General features: G+C 50.6%; 1 protein-coding gene across 1 annotated transcript; it reads right to left on the reverse strand.

The window, feature by feature from the left end:
- Window positions 1–8,036: 8,036 nt before the first annotated feature.
- Window positions 8,037–9,634, reverse strand: C2CD4D (C2 calcium dependent domain containing 4D). The gene has a single exon (XM_049880500.1). The coding sequence runs from the start codon at window positions 9,208–9,210 to the stop codon at window positions 8,149–8,151; it is 1,062 nt and encodes a 353-aa protein (XP_049736457.1). The 5' UTR covers window positions 9,211–9,634; the 3' UTR covers window positions 8,037–8,148.
- Window positions 9,635–13,548: the final 3,914 nt, after the last annotated feature.

The following is a 13,548-nucleotide window of genomic DNA, read 5'->3' on the forward strand; positions in this document are numbered from 1 at the left end:
AGGCTGGAAGGTATGTGGTAATGCCAGACACAGGGCCCCAGCCCCACCCATCAAGGGTCGTCCCTTGTGGGAAGCCTGATTCAGTGATTAGTGACCCCTTTCCTTTGGATTCTAGGGGTCTTCTTGCCTAGAAGACCTTCATCCACTGGAGTGACTCTGGAAGGTAGCAACTGCCCAATGGTTAAAAAAGGGACAGTCTGGAACTTCCGGCCAACGTGGCACCACAGAAGCACCATGCCATCCCTCCACAGCAAAGACCCGAAAAACTAAGTAAAACAGAGACAATCGTCATTCCTGCGACCTAAAGTGTCAAATGAAGAGATAGAGAGCTCAGCCAAGCACTGAATGGAATAAGAAACTGACAGAGGACAGAGAGCAAGGAGAAATACATGCGGAGGACCCCATCAGCTAACACAGCACGGATCTGCCATCTTGGACTCCAGTCAGGGATCACCAGACAGGGAGCATGGGAAAGCAGCTTCTTGGAGCTCCCAGCAGGAGACAGAGCACCCAGTAACCAGTGATACATACTTTCCCACCCCCCATTCTCTCCCTGCTGCTCTACCTCTGAGCCTCCTGGGTGGCTGTGGTGGCTTGGCTAGCTGGGAAGTGCAGCACCTGTGCCACTTGGACTCGCCGCACCTACATCGGAGATCAGTGGACAGGGAGTACAGGAAAGCAGCTTCACGAAGTTCCCAGCAGGAGGTAGAACACCCGGTAACAAGTGATACATGCTTTCCTAACCCTCCTCCTTACCCCAGGCCCCCTCCAGCCTCCTCTGTTTCCCACCAGCTGAGTCTCTTGGCTGGGAAGCAAGGAGGCAACTGCTTTGGCCTCAGGCTGCTTGGATTCACCCTGACCACACTGGCAGGGCTCCTGAGCTGGTGTTGATTCTTTCCATCTCTTTTGGTTTCTTCTGTGTCTCCTACCACCTCCCACTCCCTTCTCTGGAACACCTGGCTCCATGTGCCATCTTTGCTTCTTCTTGAAAGGCTGTGAAGCCACGCTCAGCTGGGGAACCACTCCACCGGCCCATGACACCATGCTGGTGGGCTCCTGGGGCTTTTTTTTTTTTTTTTTGCTTTTTTCTGTTTTGTTTGTTTTCTTCTTTTCGCAGCTTGGGAGCCCCTTCTAGCCAGACTGTACTGCACAGCTTAGGAGCCACTCCCCCAATCTGCACAGCCACATAGGCAGGATCCATGGGGGCTTTTCTTTTTTTCTTCTTCTTCTTTTCTCTCTCTTTTTCTCTTTCTGTCTTCCTTTCTCAGTTCTCATCTCTCTACACTTATCTTGTTTTCCTGTCTCCTGAATACCTGGTGCTGTGTGATGTCTATACCCCATCTAGCCAGGCTATACTGTGCAGCTTAGGAGCCACTTCCCCAGTCTTAGCAGCCCCACCAGTGGGACTCTGGGACTCCTGGGGGCTTTTCTTTTCCAAATTTTTATCTAGTTATTTTTTTCTTTCTTTTTCCCTTTTTCTTTCCTCCATTTCTGTTTCTTATCTCTCCACTCCTATGGCAAGCTCCCTTAGCACACTTTTTCTTTTTCTCTCTCTTTCTTTGTTTTCTTGTTGATTTTTGGCTCCTGTTTTTCTCTCCTCTCTCTCCTTTTTCCCACACTCCTGTTAGCTCCACACATCACAACCTCCCCCCTATTTCCTGCCCACATGCACCATGCACTGAACATCACACACGAGTAGCACAGGCATGGCCTACTGGAACCTGCCCAGCACTGATTCCTGGCCCACCCTGTTGGCCCTAGTTCATGCCTCTCCCCTTCAGCTAGACCTGCCCTGCTGCACTATAGCTGAATGACTGGCCCTGCCCATTGGACAAGGAGGTGAAAAGTATTGGGACTACAGATGAGCAAACAACAAAGAACACACAGCCCACATGCTCGGACATAACCAAATAAAACAAAAAAGCAGGACAAAACAAATCTACAATCAAGAAACAAAGAATATAACTATTGAATATACTGAAAACAGCAGACAATAACAAAACATATAAAAAACAGGACAGGATGGGTCCAGTAGGCATCCAAAATAAAACACCAGCTGACTTTCCAGCAGAAGAAAAGGCACTGGAATTACCTGATAGGGAATTCCAATCTCTAATATTCAGAGCAATACAAAAGTTGAAGCAAAAGCAGACAAAAATAGGAAAAAATAGACAAATTTTTGGAAAAGGCAGACAAATTCATGGAAAATACAGACCAAAAAATAGAACAATTCAGGAAAGTTATACAGGAACAAAATGTGAAAATAAATTCACAACTAGAAATCATACAAAAACAACCATTAGAAATTCAAAAGATAAACAACAAGATTTCAGAAATGGACAGTGTCATAGAAGAACTGAGGAGCAGGTCTGAAGTGATGGAAGACAGAATCAGCAAAATTGAAGACAAACACTTGAATACAACTCTGTCTGAGGAAAAATCAGAAAAAAGATGAAGAAACCCTGAGAATTATGTGTGATACAATCAAAAGCAAAAATTTATGAGTGATTGGAGTTCGAGAACAGGGAGAGAAACTGAAAACACAGAGAGGATCATTGAAGAATTGCTGACAGAAAAATTCCCTAATATCATAAATGATGAAAAGTTGACCATCCAAGAAGCTCAATGAACCCCATATAGGAGAGTCTCCAAAAGAAAAACACCAAGGCATATCATAATTGCACTTGTTAAAACCAAAGGCAAAGAAAAAGTCCTGTGAGCAGCTCAAGAAAAACAAAAAGTCACATACAGAGGAGAAACAATAAGACTAAACTCTGATTATTTGGCAGAAACCATGCAGGCAAGAAGGCAATGGGATGACATATATAAAACATTGAAAGAAAAAAATTGCCAACCAAGAATAATATATCCTGCAAAACTCTCACTCCAATATGGTGGCAAAATTAGGACATTTCCAGAAAAGCAGAAATAAAGGGAATATGTAAAAACCAAACTTACGAGAATTATTAAAGGGAGTCCTTCGGTCTGAGAACAAACAACATCAGACCACAGCCTGAATCTAGGCTGTACCAGCCAGGTAGCAACCTAGGAAATGAACTCTCAAGAACTATCCAAAACCAAAAGAATTGCAGCAGGGAGCCAGAGCGGTTAATCTGTAAATGACAACAATGTCAGAACAATAAAAGAGGGAATAAATGGTATAGGTATAGAACTCTCTAATGGAGAGGAAGGCAAGACAATACCAAGTAATAATAGACTGGCTCAAACCCAGGAAAATAAGGGTAAATTTCAAAGTAACCACAAACCAAGTCAACAAACGTGCTCATTAAAATAAAGAAGAAAAACATAAAGTCTCAATGAAAACAAAATCTACAAAAACAAAAGAAACAAAAAAGAAATCCACAGACAAAGGGAACTCAGCACAGGACATTATGGGGAGTGAAATAAGTCAATCACAAAAGGACAAATACTGTATGAGACCACTACTGCAAAAACTCATGAAAAGGTTTACATACAAAAAGAAACACTATTTGATGGTTACGAGGGAGGGGAGGGGTGGAGATGGAAAAATAACAGACAATAGGTAAGTGGTAACTTTGGTGAAGGGTAAGACAGTACACAATACTGTGGAAGCCCCCACAACCTGTAGAAGGCTCCATAGACAGATCCAAACTCCCTGAGGGACAGAACTGGCTGGGCTGAGGGTTGTGGGGACCATGGTCTGAGGAAACATCTAGCTCAACTGGCACGACAGAGTTTAAAAAGAACATGTTCTACATTCTACTTTGGTGAGTAGCGTCTGGGGTCTTAACAGCCTGTCAATGGCCATCTAGGATACTCCACTGGTCTCACTCCTTTGGGAGCAAGGAAGAATGAAGAAAACTAAAAACACAAGGGAAAGATTAGTCTAAAGGACTAATGGACCACATCTACCATGGCCTCTACCAGACTGAGTCCAGTACAATGAGATGGTGCCCGGCTACCACCACGGACTGCTCTGACAGGGATCATAGTAGAGGGTCCTGGACAGAGCTGGAGAAAAATGTAGAACAAAATTCTAACCCAAAAGGAAAGACCAGACTTGCTGGCCTGACAGAGACTGGAGAAACCCTGAGAGTATGGCCCCCGACACCCTTTCAGCTCAGTAATGAGGCCACTCCTGAGGTTCACCCTTCAGCCAATGATTGAACAGGCCCATGGAACAAAACAAGGCTAAAGGGGTGCACCAGCCCTGGGGCAGAGACTGGAAGGCAGGAGGGAACAGGAAAGCTGGTAATAGGGAACCCAGGGTTGAGAACGGAGAGTGTTGACATGTCGTGGGGTTGTTAACCTATGCCATACAACAGTGTGTGTACTAACTGTTTGATGAGAAACTAGTTCTGTAAACCTTCATTTAAAATTCAATTAAAAAAAAAAAACAAGGGGGACAGCCTAGCCTCTATCAATGGCCTCCAGTTCCCACAGCCTCCCCCTCCCTCTTCCTATTACAAAGGCCTCTATGGGAGGAGGAGGGAACAGAGGGAGTTTGACCAGGCTCCTGGCCCTGAACTTTCCATGGTGACCCTGCCTGTGCCACTCACCTGTCAATTAACATCTATAATCCTGTAGCTCAGAGGTAGCAAGGAGGGCTGAGAAGCAGGAGCTCTGATTTTTGGAGCAGAAAGGCCTGGGTAAGAATGTGGCCTGTCACTTATTAGTCGTGGGCCCTGAGGCACATCTCTGAGTCTTCCAGTTCTCAACTGCCATACCAGTAAATCAAAGAACCAAACCAAACCCCTTGCTGTTAAGTCCATCCTGACTCATAGTTGCCCTTTTGAATAGAGGAGAACTCCCCCATAGGGTTTCCAAGGAGCAGCTGGTGGATTTAAACTGTTGTCATTTTGGTTAGCAACCAAGCTCTTAACCACCACACCACCAGGGTTCACCAGTCAACAGGGGGCAATAATAACTGTCCTGACATGTGAGGACCAAATTCAAGTGTTTGTGAAAGTGCTTTGGGCTAGGGCAGTCTACCCACAGGAGGGGTTCTTAGGGGCTTATTTGAGCATGTTTCTGTGGCTTTAGCTCACTGGGAAATCCCTTTGTGGCCCCCATCACAGAGGCCCAAGGACTGTGAGTGCTGAGTGATCTGAGCCTGAACGGAGTGATTTTGAATTCCCACCTCACACCCAACCCTGGACTTGGGGTGTGTGGGGAATGAGTAGTCTGGGGGTCTGGGGTGGAGTCACAGCCAGACACCTTCCCTGCAGCCAAGGCTGGTCCCAGCATAGCCCTGCAGCTGCGGGTGAGGCTATTTCACCTCTCTGATCAATTTCCTCCTCTGTAAAATGGGAATAATACCTGCCTTACTGAGTGAACCCTGGTGGTACAGTGGCTAAGCGTTCGGCTGGTAACCAAAAGGTCAGCAGTTTGAATCCACCCGCCGCCCCTTGGAAGCCCTATGGGGTGGTTCTACTCTGTTCTATAGGGTCACTATGAGTTGTGATGATTAACTGAGGTAACAAAGGTAAAGTATAGGACCTAGTACAAAGTATTGTGGCTGAAAAATAAGTCTCCCTTCCTCTTTCCTTTCCTGTACTCTTCCCTTCTCTTTATCTGAACACCCTTTTCCACTCTGCATTCCTGCTTTTTCTCCAAAACATATCACCATATAAGATCCTTTACATTTTGTTTATTTATTTTATAACTTGTCTAATCTCCATGTCCATGTTGATCACGGCCGTATCCAATGTCTAATACCTCTTAAAAAACAAAACACCAAACCAGTTGCCTTGGAGCCTAACTCACGATGACATCCTGTATGTCAGAGGAAACCTACATTCCACTGGGATTTCAATCGCCGTGATCTTTTGGGAAGCCCTGGTGGCACAGTGGTTAACAGCTCGGCTGCTAACCAAAAGGTTGGCAGTTCAAATCCCCCAGCAGCCCCTTGGAAACCCTATGGGGCAGTCCCACTCTGTCCTGTAGGGTCGCTATGAGTCAGAACTGACCCAGTGACAATGGGTTTGGTTTGGTGATCTTTTGGGAGTAGATTGCCAAGCCTTTCTTCTGAGGGACCTCCGCATGGATTCAACCACCAACCTTTCAGTTAGTAGTCCAGTGTTCACCAAACGTTTAACCATTCTCACCACCCAGGGGCTCCCTGGCACCTCACAGACCCTCATTACGTGCTGTTGAAGGAATGCATAAAAGTTCCATTTCATTCTCTAAGTTTCCTTCTAGCCACTTTCAAAGGGCATCCAGAGGTTGTTACGGGAAGATTTGGGGGCTTAAGTACAGTACCAGGGACAGACCTAGACCTGTGGGTACGCTTCCCAAGATTCACATGTGTGAATCCAAACAGGCAAAGTGTGAAAAGATTAGAGAACTCTTGTTTTAGGACGACCTGGTTAGGAGGCTGTAGCTCAGCTGTTGAGAATATTTAAAAATCAGGGTTTTTCGTGGCTAATTTTTCAGAAGTAGATCACCAGGTCTTTATTCTGAGGCGCTTCTGGGTGGACTCGAACCACCAACCTCTTGGTTAGCAGCTGAGCATGTTAACATTTTGCACGACACAGGGACTCTGAGGACATTATAGTGAGGTGATTAAGCACAAGGACACTGGGACCAGGCTTTCTGGGTTCAAATCCTAGTTCTACCCCTTAATAATTGCATGCCCCATGTCACATTGAATAACAATAGTACTTACAACCTCATGGGATTTACTACCAACAACAAAAACCAACCTGTTGCCCTCGAATCAATGCCAACTCATAGCGACCCGGTAGGACAGAGTAGAACTGTCCCAAAGAGTTTCCAAGGAGCAGCTGGTGGATTCGAACTGCCAACTTAGGAGGAATGAAGGGCTTGACAGGTTGTTGGAAGGGCTCCTTGAATGGAGATGTGGAGATAATCTCTGTGTAGCTGTTAGTACTTACTATTGTTTGATCAATGCTACCACCTGGTGGATGTGTGGAGCAAGCTTTTCCTTGCTAAGGGCTGGGTGGGGACCTAATCCAGGACAGGGAGAAGGAATTGAGCCTAGATCTGAGTGGAGGAGTGTGTGTGTGTGCATGTGCGTGTGCGTGTGTGTCTGTGTCTGTGTTGGAGTTGCACGTGTTGAGGTTTCATCAGGATCCAGCAGGCTTAGCTTTAGTTTGTAGCCACAGAGGGAACCATGAGAAAAGAGAAAAAGGCCCAAGGGAAAAGGAGGAGAAGCTGGGCTGGCCCAGTGCCTGCTTCCCCGCCCTCTCTCCTCCAAGCCTGGCCTGAGCCAAGAGGAACCAGTTCCAGGGAAGGTGGAGGGAGAGAAAAGAAGGTCACTGCTGACGTCAGAGACATCAGGTAGGAGGTAAACACCATCTGACCTACATTTATCCATCTTCTGCACCCTCCTCCTACTCGCTGGACAGCCTTTTCCAGAATCCCTGAAAACAGCTCTCACACTCAGCCGGATCCTCCCCCCACCAGTTCTCGTTTTTGTGACATGTGACACCACATCTCAGGACCGGCTGCTCTGCTCTGGCTGTTGCTTATCCCCAAGCTTGCCCCCAAGGTGGCACAAGTGTGGAGGGGATAGGCAAGAGGGAGGAAGCCTAGAGGGCACCAGGCATTAGCATGACATCCCTGACCTATGCAGGACAGATGTGTATGAATGCGGGGAGTGGGGGAGTGATGAGATGCTTTTGTGCTGATTTCCCCTGTGCAGCCCCAGAAGCCCCCAGAGGAAGGTGGCTTGCGTTGGTTTTAGTCACAGAGTTTTTCCAGAGTGACTCAGTGGTTGGAGGGCTCTCTGAAGGGGTAGGGGCCTTGTTGAGCAGTGGCCCTAGGACCTACCCAGCCCAGATCTACTGAACCAGCATTTCTGTGGGATGGAGCCCAGGATTCTGTGTATTTAACAAGCTTGTCCAGGGCCCAGGATTTCTGATGCCTGGTCATTCTGATGCTCATTCAAGTTTACGGAGCACTCCCAAGGTCGGCTCCAACTCTGAGGATCTGAATGAGTTTCTTTCATCCCTTTTACCGCCAGGGCAGAGGGAAGGGGACAGGTTACAGATCTGGGCGTGTAAGGTGCCAAAGACAGGAGAGATCCAAGCTGGAGACAAACAGACATTTTATTAGCAAAAATAAATATACGCTGGGCAGATGGAAAGAATGATGAAGTGCGGGCCCAGCCGAGGCCTCCTGAAGAAAAGACAGTCACTCAGTTTAAAGGCTAAGGTGGGCAGGCGCCAGGGATGTCCCTGGGCCTAGCCCTCCACCCAAGGGGGGCAGCAGGGCAATCAGAGGCGTCTCGCACTCCCCTAGCAGTGTGTCCCTGCGGAGCCCAGCGCCCCTGTCCAGCACCTTGGCTTTTAGGCTGCGGGCGGCCAGGTCTGGCGGGCCGAGCCCGTCGAAGAAGAAGTCCTCGTTGAAGATAGGGTTGGCGCTGCACTTGACCACGCGGCTCCGCTGGCCCCGCGGCCGCACGCGCGGCCGCAGCATCAACACCACGCAGCAGCCGCCTCCGCCGCTCCCAGGGCCCGGCCGCGGCCGGGGCAGGCCCTCGGCGCTCACCAGGCGCAGCCGCAGCCGCCTGGGCCCGGCCTGGTACTCGGCCGAGAGGCGCAGCTGGCCTCCGCTGGGCCCGAGGCGCAGCACGCTGTCCTTGGTCGGCCGCAGCTGGCAGCACAGGAAGTCGAGGTGGAAGAGCGGCGGCATGGGCGGCCCTGCGCGGCGCGCAGCGTACGGGCTCGTGTCGGCCGAGCTCGCCTCTTCGGGAGACAGAGAGTGTGGCCTGGGTGGCCGGCGCCGGCCACGGCCCGGCCGCGGGGAGCCGAAGGGCGATGAGTCGGGCGACGAGGCCGTATCGCTGTCGGTGGCCCGGCAGAGGCGCAGGTCCGGGGCGGAAAGGTGCAGCCGGCACTGAGCCGGAGGGAGTCCTCCGGCGGGGGCGAGCGACGGCGAGTGGAACAGGGACTCGCGCCGGCGCGTGTGCGGGCTCTCGGGCAGGAAGGCCCAGCCTTCGCGGCCCGCCAAGTGCGGCAGCGAGCAGACCGCGGGGAGGCCTCGCCGGCCCGCGTCGCGCCTGGCCGGGGGCTCGGTGCAGCCTGGGTCTGGGAGCCGAGGGGGGATGAAGAACTGCGGGATACGGTCGGGTGTGAGGATGTTGGGGCAGGCGCGGGCGGGCGCGCCCGGAGCGCGGCGCTTAGGGAACAGGTTGGAGGGTGCCCACCGGGCCCCAGGCTCGGCGGTCCCCACCCTGTAGCCAACTTTCTCCAAGAGCCACATGCGGTGGGGTGGGAGCGATGAAAGTCCAGATTCCGCGAAGAGGAATCCAGGGTCTCAGGTTGGAGACCTGGGCAGAGGAGAGAAGGGGAGCCGGAGGTGGGTGATGCTGCGAGTGTACACCCGCTGTGCACTGCAGCGCCTTCTTTTTCCCTGGGGGCCTGGGGCTCACTGGCCTATATTTGAGCAGTAAAGACAAAGGGTGACGGGGGGCGGGGGCGGTGTGGAGGAAATGGAGGTAGCCCAGAGCCTGACAGTCACATTGTCAGATGCAGGCCTTGTACGCCCAATATACAAGCTCTCTCATTGGTGCTAAAGATGCTCGCACCCACCTCAGAGGGCACAACACAGCCACTAGAAGACCGGGCTACTATAAGAAGTAGAATAACAGTCGCATTAACAAAAGGTTCCAGACCGGGAACCTGGCTCATATACACGCGACTCCTTAAGTGACACCGAGGCCCTAGGCAGACTTAACCACCCCCCCCCGCCCCGCCCAGCCCACAGCCCCCATTCCAAAGACAAGGGCTCTTCTCCAAGATCTGGCCTGGAGCCAGGGGCGGGTTAACCTGTAAGCACAGTCTGCACCGGTTTACAGTAAGCAAGGTCCGCATGGCCTTAATTGTGCGTGAAACCCATGTGAACTTGTTCACTACGGATTAGTAAGTAAGCACAGTTAAGCCCGTGCCTACCTCGTTTATTGGCTAATCCATCCCTGTCTGGAGCCCCTCGGGACACCCTCCCCTGCCCGGGCGCGCTCTTCTCCGGACTGAGCCGTCCTTCGGCCCCAGCCCCACCTGCTGGCCCCTCCCTCGTCTTCCCTAGCCGCTCCAGGCCTGAAGCAGACTCGCTGCACCACTGGCTGCTGATCTGAGGGCTCCAGGAGCCGGTCCAAGGAGACGCACTTCTCGGGGGCACGGAATTTCCCTCCTCTTAGCCCTGACCGGTCCGACTCCTGTTCCGTAGCCCCACTGCATCCCAAGTCTTCAGGGCGGGATGGGCCGTTGAGCCGCTCCTCCCACTCTCCTCTCTTTTTCTCCCCTGGAAACCGCGGAACACAAAGGCAGCATTGATTCTCTGCCATCCCTTGAGTGGGCTCGGGGAAGCTCCGCCGCCGCGCGCTCACCGCATCCGCGCGCCGCACTCCCGGGAGCCCGACCGAAGCTGCGACCGTCTGCCCGGGACTCCGAGCGGTCTTTCGGGCGCCCAGAGGGGAGGCCTCACCTGTGGGCCGCCGCTGGGTCCTGGCTTCTGGCCCAGAGCGTTCAGAACCCGGAGAGGAGCAGCTTCCTTTCCAGCTTGCTCCTCCAGCCTAGTCCTTCTGGGAGGAGCTGGCAGGGGCCTCCGCTGCCTACGTCCGACCTCTTTTCCTGGATAAACACAATTCTGTCTCCGCAGCCATCAGCCGACCTGCCTTCTTAACTCCTTTTTCCAGCCATGGCCAGCTCCACACCCCGGGCCCCCTCTGCTGGGCCTGGGCCCCTTGGGGAGTGGGGGCGAGGGTGCAGCAAAGAGGGAAGAAGGCCGCCAGTGAGCAGTGGCTGCCGTCCCTCCGTGCAGAACTGGCCTCACCCTGGCCCTCCCAGGTGAAGCCCACAGTCATGGGCACACAAAGCCCACCTTGCTAGGATCCTGCCTTGGTCCCCACTGGCCTGTTCAGAGCACACTGCCAGGCCATCCCACCAATTCCAGGGCAGAACGACCTGCAGTGAACAATTCTCTGGAAACTGGGTGGCCAGGCTCAGGATTTCTGGACATGGAGACACCCAGGAGAGAGCTGGATTCCGACAGTGAGTCAGATCAGGCTGACCTGTGCCCCGCCCCCATCCTTGGCAGAAGGCTGTTAAACTGTGAACAGAGAGGGTCTCCCCCACTGCAGGCAGATCCCAGGAAGCATAGCCACCACTGAGGAGACAGGACCATCGACTGTAGTGCAGACACACCTGCCACCCTTCAGTCTCTCAAAGGCTGCAAATTCATCCCCTACCTGGGACCTGTTCATGGGATATTTCCTCTCCTAGGACCACTCTTCATCCTTCAGATCTGGAGACCCTCAATGGCACTCTCCTATCTACATTAGGGACCCCTACTTTTCCTTGAAGGAGCCCTGGTGGTGCAGTGGTTCAGAGCTCAGTTGCTGACGGAAAGGTTTCTGTGTCACATAGGGTCGCTATGAGTTGGAATCTACTCGATGGCACACAACAGCAACGCTCTTCCTTTATGGATCTTTGTGTGAGCTATTTTTTTTTTTTAAGTTTTTTCCTCTCTGTTTATTTGTGTGATTATTTGTTTAATGTTTGTCTCCCTTACTAGACTGTAAGCATCGTGAGGACAGTGCTTGGCACAAGGCAGATAATCAGGACTTGTTGAATAAATTAATTGTAGGGCCCTCTAGCCAGGAAGCAGAAGAAGGGAATGAGATCTTGGTGTGGCCCTCAGCACCTCTCAGGGGTCTCTCAGTCTGGGGATTGCTCTGTGGGGCTTGTTAGATGTGAAAAGTGGAGTGAGTTACCTTGGGTCTATAGGATAGCATTGAGGTTATTAAACAGAATTGTTTCATTTCATTTCATTCATCACCCATTTGTTGAACTCCTAAAATGTACCAAACACTATGCTAGTTGTGGGGATACATAGAATGGGGAGCAGTCTAAGGAGAGAAATGGACAATAAACACACAAACAACAAGACAACTTAGGAAACCAGGCGAAACAAACCAGTTAATGCAATGATTATTGTGGCCTCTGATGCTCAAGTGTTTTGATGGAATAAGCTTTTCTTTTGCAGAGATCCCCCGCTGATCCCCAGCCCCTCCATTACCGTGGCTCCTGACTCCAGCTCAGCCCTAGTGTCATGTCTAGGGAGGGCCAGTCTGTGTGGAATGCTGCAGCCAAGAGCTCAGGGCTTTAGCATGAGTCAGAAAGGACAGAAAGCTGGGCTCTGAGACTTACTAGCTGTGTGACCTCTAACATGTAACTTAATTTCTCTAGAGTTCATTTTTCCCATCAGGAAAATGGAGCGAATACAGCAAACTCTCAGCAGCAATGTGAAGATTAAATGAGATTACAGGCAGGAAAGAGTTAGGCTGACCTCTGCTGAAAGTATGAGAATGTAGAAACCCCAACTCAATCTGACTGACAGTAAGAACATTTTCGGCTTCCATGTAAGAAGTTCAGAGGCAGGATAGGATCCAGTGCAGTTTGATTCTGTGGCTTCCTTTAATCATTTATTCAACCATACTTGCTGAGCACCTACTATGTGCCAGGCATTGTTCTTGGCTCTGAGATACAGCATTGAAAGAACAGATAAAGCCCCTGCCCTCATGGAGTTTATACTTTAGTGGGAGAAGAAAGACAATAAACAAACATCAATCAGTAAAATATATGGTTTATTAGATAACAATAAGGAGGGAAAGAGAGTATGCAATTTTAAATAGAGTGATCAGGAATGGCCAGCTTGAGAAGGTAACTTTCGAGTAACAATATGAAGGAAAAATCCATGCAGGATATCTGAGGGAAGAGTATTCTAGGTAGACCCATTGCCGTTGAATTGATTCCAACTCATAGTGACCCTACAGGACAGAGTAGAACTGCCCCATAGGGTTTCCAAGGAGTGGCTGGTGGATTTGAACTGCTGACTTTTTGGTTAACAGCTGAGCTCTTAACCACTAGTCACCAGGGCTCCGTTCTAGTCAGAGGGAGTAGCAAATGCAAAGGCCCTGAGGCAGGAGCATGCCTGGTGTATTGAAGAAGGCAACGAGGCCAGTATAGCTGGAGCAGAATGAGTGAGGGGGAGATGAAGTCCGAGAGGTAGGGCCAGACTGTGGGGACTTGTAGCCACTGTACTGATTCTGGCTTTTACTCGTGGTGAGCAGAGGAGTGATACGACTTGCCTCTGGTGGCTGTGTGGGAATAGAATAAAGGGAGCAAGGGTAGAGACAGGGAAACCAGATGGCTGACCATTGGAATAATCTGGGTATGAGATGATTTGGGTATGCATCAGGATTGTAGCAGACAGTGTCTGGATTTATTTTGAAAATAGAGTAACAGGATTTCCTGATGGATCAATTGGAGGCCCTGAAGGAGAAAGGATGAATCCAGGAATTTTGGCCCGAGCAGTTGGGAGAAAGGAGTTGCCATGTACTGAGAAGGGAAATATAGGAACTCAGTTTTGGATCTATTGCATTTGAGATGCCTGTTAGACATTTTAGTGGAGACGTTGGGTAGATAGTTGGTATTCAAGTCTAGAGCTCAGAGGAGAGGTCCAGACTGGAGTTAGAATGTGAGCGTCAACAGAAGTACAGATGAAATTTAAAGCCATGAAATTGGGTGAGATCATCCAGGG

This window comes from Elephas maximus, chromosome 3 (genome assembly GCF_024166365.1).
Source record: "Elephas maximus indicus isolate mEleMax1 chromosome 3, mEleMax1 primary haplotype, whole genome shotgun sequence".
NCBI classification, from domain to species: Eukaryota; Metazoa; Chordata; class Mammalia; order Proboscidea; family Elephantidae; genus Elephas; species Elephas maximus.

What these genes read in the sequence shown, in the direction of transcription:
- C2CD4D (XM_049880500.1), bottom strand. Translation starts at nt 9,210, where the DNA reads ATGTGGCTCTTGGAGAAAGTTGGCTACAGGGTGGGGACCGCCGAGCCT.